Here is an 8,157-nt window from a genome sequence, read left to right as displayed (position 1 = left end):
CTTCAGAACCTCTCTTACTTAATATAAATAAATAATAAATACATCATATTAGTGATTGCGGACACATTTTTTCAATACTGAATAACCACAGGGTGCTATTTATTTTTTCCCCAACTATTTTAATTAGTCTACAGTGGCTTATTTTCTTTGCTTTTAATAAATCTCTGCTGATGTTGTTTTCCATTTCTGCTGCTCTGATTTTTGGGTTTGTGATGTTAATTTTGATAACTTTATACCAAAGAAAGAGAGTGGCACTATTTATGAATACACTTTTAAATATCATTACTCTCATTTCTTCCCTAGAGTAATGAAAAGACAAGAAGGGAGAAAGCCTTGATTTCTTGGATGAACATTTTATAGTTTGAGCATGATTGATGATAATATCACATATGAGCTTAATTTAAAGAATGAGTTTCCTAAAGGTAAGTTCTGGGTGAAATGTTAGTTGTCATTGCAAAGGTTAATTCTGAAAGGTGATAACAGAGAATCTGATTCATCATGACTTCTAGCTCTTTGATATAAATGCAATCCTCTTTACAGAGTCACCAAAAGCTTGTTTCACTTGCTTGTTCCTTAAGGTGTAAATGAAAGGGTTCAACAGAGGGGCAACAGAAGTAGTGAGAACCGAAACACCTTTATTTATGGCTACTTCATCCTTAGCTGATGGCTTGATGTAGATGAAGATGCAACTTCCATAGGTGATGGAAACCACAATCATGTGAGAGGAGCAGGTAGAAAAAGCCTTCTTCCTTTGCTGTGCAGAGGGGAATCTCAGAATTGTTCTGATGATGTATGTGTAGGATAGAACCACACAGATTAGGGTAATAATGAGTGCAAAGACAGCCACAAGTATAACCATCTGTTCTATTACCCATGTGTCTGAGCATGAGATCTTTAGAAGGGGACCTGCATCACAGCTGAAATGATCAATAGTATTGGAGTCACAGAAGTCAAGTTGGAGGCCCAAGCTAAGGGGTGGGACAATAATCATTAAACCAGACACCCAACATGAGATGACTAGTAAGGTACATATCCTGGGGTTCATGATGGTCATATAATGAAGGGGTTTACAGATAGCCACATAGCGATCATAGGACATAGCTGCCAAGAGAAAAAACTCAGTTGCTCCAAAGAGAATAACAAAGAATATTTGACTTGCACAAGCATTATAGGTAATGGTATTGTCTCCACTTGATATACTGTATAGAAATCTAGGAATACAGACTGTGGTAAAGGAAACCTCTAGGAAAGAAAAATTTCTAAGGAAAAAGTACATAGGTGTTTTAAGATGGGGATCCATCAATGTGAGGATGATAATAGTCAGGTTACCTGTTACACTCAGCATGTACGTGAGAAATAGGAAAATGAAAAGTAGAATTTGAAGTTGTGGGTCATCTGTTAGTCCCAGAAGGATGAAGGTTGTTATTGCTGAGTGGTTTCTCATTACTGCCTGTTGGAAATTAAGGTTTTATAAAGTCACAGCTAGTGAAAGTCTAGCAAAGGCCTGTCGATACAGATGTCAACAAATGAGCCTGTATTTATTTTCTAAGTTTATATCATAACAAGTGTTGCCATTGCCTGGATTTTTCAAATGAGCAGTGGAGATTTTCTTAAGGATTCATGTTAATATAAAAAGAGTAAAGTCTAAAGAATTAGCTATTGCCCTTAAGGATTTCCAGATGTAGTTGATTTTAATTCATTATTTGGAAAGGACTTACAAGTCTGTTTAGAGAAACATTGTCTCAGACAAATTCTGGATAGTGGATGCATGTAGATATCTAAGAACATAAATTTTCTTCAATGTTATTACTTGGGTATTGTTTTAAGTATAAGATGTTTTCCCCTGAAAAACAAGCAACAGAGATGATAGAATCATTTTTACTTGAAAGATTATTAGGGTGCATCTGTTTATTTTTAGTGCCACAAAATGCTATATTCAATATTCTCATGGAAGGAATATACTCACGTGCTTTTGTTATATATTTTACTAGTTGATTGTGGTCATTTGGTTTTCAAATACATAAAATCCACAGTACAACTAATTAAGTATTTATGGGCTATGCTTTTTTTCAGTGTCTTCTCGATTTTTAAAAAAAAATACATGTGATCTGATGGGGAAAAGGAAAACTGGGAGTTCCTTAGAGAGGGGGAGATTGTTGTGTTATGTTTTCACTTTTTTGGCCCCAAGTTCCTCAATAAATCACACACAGAGGCTTATTCTTAGTTACAAATGCCCAGTCTGAGCTTGGCATTGGTATATAAGATAAGATTGTTTTTAATTTAAATAAAAAAATTAATAAAAAAATTTTTGCATTTTTGGTGAACCTGCTGCCACTTAAGAAGTATAAGCACACTTAAATATGTAGCTATATAGGATAGCTTAGATACAAATATCAGAGTGTAAAAATATTCTATTTACATTTCTATAAATTAACATTATATAGAGTCTAATCTAATATAAAATGAAATGAACATAGAATAATAATTCTCAGAATTGTGTTTAAGTATGCAACCCATGAAATGGGAGAAAATATTTGCAGAAAAAATATTGAAAAGAACTGGTCTCCAAAATATATTTTGTTCTCACATAATACAGTAATCAAAAACTAAGCAATTCATGAGCAAAAACTATACATAGATATTTCTCCAATGAGACATAAAAATGGCCCAACACACATGTGATTGGGAAGTCCTTCTGTATGTATGTAAATATAGCACTTTTGGCCAATAGGGAGGCAAGATAGGTGGGGTTAGGAGTGGAGGAGGATTTTGGGAAATGAAGTCAAGGGTGGGGAGTCACCATGTGATCCCAGGGAAGATAGGATGCATCACAAGGGCTTCCGTGGAAAGATAAGTCCTTATAAAATATATATTAGTAATTATGGGTTAATAATTAAGTCAGAGCTAGCCATTAAGAAACCATAGCAAATTACCAACAGCTTCATAATTAATAGAGTGTCTCATGTGTTATTTGGGGGCTAATGTGGCGATGGGACCCAGGCATGAATCCTGCAACACACATGTGAAATGATTACTATTAGTAACTATCAGAAAAACACAAATCAAAACCATAAAGGGATGTTACTTCATATGACTAGGACACTAATATATTATTCTTGTGTATATGCAGAATTTGGAAATGTTACAAAAACTGCATGTCTGTGACAATATGTAGCTTGGTTTGTTTATGGGGCTCTGAGCAGTAGAAACAACATGTCCCTGGGGCTTGAGATGGCTTTTGGGAACCTATTCCCTATGCCTGGTTGCCTGGCCCAGCCTTCATATAGGGGAGGAGCTTGGTCTTGCCTCAACTAGTTGTGTCATGATTGTTGATGCCCATGGGAGGCCTGCCCCTTTCTGAATGGAGGAGGAATGGGGTGAAGGGGTAGAGGGGAGGCAGGGGGAGGGAATTGGAGAAGAGGAGGGAAGAAAAACTCTGGTTGGGATATAAAATAAATGAAAAGAATTTAATTAATTATAAAACTAAAAAATCAAAGCTATTGATATAATCTAGCAATAATATATTTTCTTGCCAAATAATCCAAAAGAGTGAATTAGTTATCAAAGAAACATTTGCTTTTTGAATTCATTTTAGTGTAATTCATAAAAGGAAAGATATAGAAATGGCTACTATATCCCAACAGATAGATAATTTTTAAAAAGTGAAACATACCTACATTGGAGGAGTATTAAAATCTCAAAATCATACAATATACAACAAGGATGAATCTGAAAGACATTTTAAAGTGAATTATCCAGTTAGAGAACAAAGAATAAATCTTAGATATCTGAAATATTCAACGTGTGTGTGTGTGTGTATGTAGGGGAGAGGCAACAGGTGAGAGGCAAGAGGTCTTGAATGTCAGTGGCTAGGTGTTGGGGATATTGGTAAATAGAGTGATGTTCTGCATCTTTAAAATTTTAGTAAGGAATGGGTAAGTCTAGGATCTGCTGCACTATACTGTGTTATGCTTTATACTTCCTTACTGTACACTGAAAAATATTAAGAGCAATGCTAGCATGTTAAGCTGTATTACAACATATTAAACAAAGGAAAGGAAAAAGCTATGAAGAAATGCAAAAAACTTTTTTAAAATGTACATGTTCTTTGTTTTCATTGTCATGGTGTTTTCATGGGAATATAAAATGTTCAAGCTCATTAAAGTCACATCACTCTATATAATTATCTGTCTGTACTCCAGTAAAGTTGTAAAATAAGAAATGTATATATCAAAAACCATAGCACTATTTAAATAAGCTGTAACTTCCTTAATTATTTACAGGTTGAGACAGATTCTGCACAGTCCCTTGTGAATAAGTTGTTATTCAATCCTATCCGCTGTTATCAGCATCATTTAGAAAAGTCGTATGATGCTTATTCTGAATTTCCCCCAAATTAGATTTGGCTGTTTATTTAAGATGTCTCCCTTTTTACTTGATCCTTTCATAAACTTTAAATTTAACAAGTGTTCTATTTTTTCCTTTGAAGTAATTCCCTTTAATATTTGTGTTTTTTTGTATGAGTGAGTACATTGCGCCTATATCAGAAGATAGATTCCTCCAATCTTTCTATTTTGCATTGATTGTATCTTCTCAGATTCTTTCTGTAAGTACAGGATAGCGAAGTCTGTGATATGAAGGTCTTGCTTACTTTATAATCTTGGTTCTCCATTGTCATTTCCCTGAACTCTAAGCTTCCTTTTGCCTGGCTCCTGAGGCACAGCGATCGTGTACATTCGTTATATGGAGTGGTTTAACCTGACACCTTCTTGGCTCTCGTTTTCCTGAGGAGTGAATAACTCTCTATCCTTCTTACATTAAAGGATATCACTTAATTTTATGTTGTCTGTTTCCCCTTAACTGCTGGAAAATAAGAAACAATTAATTTCAAATGAAATTATCTTCTCTGGTGTCTACTACTTGCATAGGAGTTGGTTAGGTGCCATGTCTTAAAACATTTAATTTGTACTAAAGATATGCCCGTGATTTTAATGCTTTACCATTAGCTCCAAGAGTGCCTGAAGTCGACTGTTACCAAATGTATGAAATTCTGTAAATAATATTACCAAAATATCTCTCACAGACATCAGTTCCAAAGTCAGCCAGCATCCCTACATTTTCACCAGGAATTAGAGGAGTAAGTTTTTTAGAGTAGTGCAAAAATTAGAAAATAGAGTATTTGAAGTATGATGCTTAAGAGTATCATAAAAGAGCAATGTGAGAGAATCACGTAGGCAAGAAAATATTTGCTTTTCAACCTTGACATTGTCATCTATGTCCTCCATCACTGCAGTCCTATATCATAAGAAGTCATCTATATATACACACTCATAAATATATCTTATAATTGAGACACAAATAAAGTACTATCATTAGTTGCTCCTTTTACCTGCATCAATTTCTCATTGTGTTGATGTCATTTCTGACTCTTATGTATATTTTTCAGCAAAAGAAAAGGCTGTACTTCTGATTATGGAATGATATGCACCCCAATTCCTTATCCAGCACTGATTATTTATAGCACTAGCAATGAACATTTGCATCCCTTGCAAGCATAGTCTCCAGGGTTCTTACTATTTCTTCATCATTGAATGAAGTTGTTATCATGTCCCCCAGGAGATAACAATTAGTTTGTTGTACAAATGATGTTTTACTTACTGTACTCTTAAAAATATTTCTGCAAATAATGTGAGCCCTTGGGTGTGGAAAAAAAGCAAATTCTTCCTTCTTAGGGAGTCTCACAGGATACACACAGCATACCTCAGTTCTTTTTCAAGAGATCTTCATAGGAAATGGACAATTACACAGAAAACTTAGGGGATTGTTACTGACCTGGGAGAACTGGTACTGACATGCTGGCAAAGCACACTAGCCAGTGTCACACAACTACAGCCTGCTGTAGTCTGACACATGCATTAACTTCTGGTGCCTCTCCCAAGGGTTTTCAAGAAATCTAGCAAATACAAGTTTTATTGCTACACTCTCTGCCAAACATTATTCATCATTTTTATTTTAGTTTTTTAAAATTTATTTATTCTTTTAAATCTCATTTTATAGTTCAAACAAAGTTCTCCCTCTCACCCTTCCTCCTTCCCCCACATCCCCCTAGTCCACCCCGAGTCTGCTCCTTTTTGACAACTACAGTTTTCAATTATTAGTTATAATTTCCTTGTGTTATATTGTACTTGCAAAAAGTACATTAATTATCTTTTTCTCATTAGCTGCTGGTAGCCACTAACATCTTTACATTCCTAATAGTTTTATTTCATTTGAATCACATGTTATGCTGTCTTTTCAGGTATGCTTTCATCACTTAGCAGTGTTCATTCAAGGGTCATTCATGTGTGTCTGAATTAATTTCTTATTTGCTTTATCTACTGAAAAATGGTTTTGTATGCCTCTAACTCTATTTTGTAATCCATTCATCTATTAATGAGCATACTAAATGCTTCCAGTTAGGGTAGCGTCATAAACTGGACATGTAGTTTTTGTGTAGGCAAAGGCTTTATTTTTAAAATAATTTTAAAATTAAAATATAACTATTTCTCACTTTCTCCCTACTCCCTCTCAAATTCATAATCTACTAATCTTTAATTATATATACACAATATATGTATATGAATATATATGAATATATCACATTGAATACCTTTTATGTTGCTTGTATGTATATGTTTTAGGACTATTGGATAAGCAGTTAGGGAGCTTATCCCTGAAGTAATCACTTCCCAGCAGTTGTTCATTGCCTGTTGGTCTTCATCTAGGAGTGGAGCTCCATGAGATTTTCCCATCCATGTTGGCATGTCAATTGGTGTTATTACTCTTACGGTCTTGTTTAGACAGCCATATTGTTGAAATTTCATGGGTGTAATTTCCTGCCATAGCTAGAAGACAAAAATCTAATGGCAAACTTCCTGGTCCTCTGGCTCTTATAATTCCCTCCCCCTCTCAACATGTTCTCTGACTCTTAGGTGTGTGGGAGTGTTTTTGTCGATGTATTGCCTTGTGTTGGGCAGCCTATGATCATCTTTTCTCTGTATTTTGCCCATTATTGTGACTGTCTGTAATGGTCTCTATTTTTCTTATAAAAAAGCTTCTTATAAGTAATGTGTGGTCTACACTTACCTGCAGGTATACAAGTTAAATACTTAGAATTCAGTTAGGAAGTATACTCATTTATGAAAGTGGCAATCATAGGTTTACCTCATCAACAAACCCATAAACAACTTCCCTGAGGAAGTTGGCTAGGTTTATAGTATTGTGTGATTGCCATCCTATTGAACGGGGCTTACGTCCAATTAGAGAGCTGTATAAGTGCTGATATTATACCTTTAGAGATCTTGCCTTGCTGGTCATTGCTGGTGCTCATGAGTATCATAATGTATGTGACTATTGATTTATTGATCTCCCTTGGCATCTTGTGTAGAACCTTCCCATACTGTGAAAGGTAGTGTTCAGAGATGAGAGTTTGGATATTGCTATTTCAATTCCTCTAAGTCCTACCAAGTATGTGGGTCTTCAACAGTAGGGACTTATCTTCCTAAGTTTTTAACTTAGTCAAGACAGAAGCCATGGAGGAAGGACTATCCCCTTTGTCTTTGAGGGTATTCCAATGAAGTTGATGAACTGGGAGCGTGCTATCCCTGGAAAGAAGGGGACTCCATTGGGAAGGGGGCTTGTTCAAAGATGACTATCTATCCTCATCACCAAAATGTGACTTTGAGCCACCACTATTCTACTTAAAAGTGTATACTTCTGACACAGCATTCCTGATTGTCCTGGAGAAAGACAAGGGCTGGAAGCCAACTATCATGATCAAACAGGTCTTATTATGAACACAAGAACTTCTAAATAAACCAAATATTCAGCTCAGGTAGAGGCCTACATAATTTACTGTCCAAACAGAGCAAAATATGAGAAAACACTTCAGGCATAAGCAAAGATGTTTGCTCCTTCATAAACAGAGGCCCTGTGGCTCCATGATGAGTGGGATTGGCTTGCCAAGAACTTGTTTACAACTTTTTGTAGATCTAAGTTATTTCTTAGAGTTACCAATCATCTGGCAGGGTTGGATAGGTGCCTTTTCCTTTTCTGCCATTGACATATGCAATCTTGGTTCACTGAATTGGTTCAGTGTTTCATACAGGGTCTGTTCCT

General features: G+C 35.5%; 1 protein-coding gene across 1 annotated transcript; it reads right to left on the bottom strand.

The window, feature by feature from the left end:
• Positions 1-505: 505 nt before the first annotated feature.
• LOC101839052 (olfactory receptor 6C2) lies at positions 506-1,444 on the bottom strand. Its single transcript, XM_005079681.2, has one exon. The coding sequence runs from the start codon at positions 1,442-1,444 to the stop codon at positions 506-508; it is 939 nt and encodes a 312-aa protein (XP_005079738.2).
• Between the last annotated feature and the right edge of the window lie 6,713 nt (positions 1,445-8,157).

The sequence above is a fragment of the Mesocricetus auratus genome, unplaced genomic scaffold (genome assembly GCF_017639785.1).
Source record: "Mesocricetus auratus isolate SY011 unplaced genomic scaffold, BCM_Maur_2.0 Super-Scaffold_100011, whole genome shotgun sequence".
Taxonomy (NCBI): domain Eukaryota; kingdom Metazoa; phylum Chordata; class Mammalia; order Rodentia; family Cricetidae; genus Mesocricetus; species Mesocricetus auratus.
The sequence above is the reverse complement of the archived record's forward strand: the minus strand, read 5'-3'. Positions and strand labels throughout refer to the sequence as shown.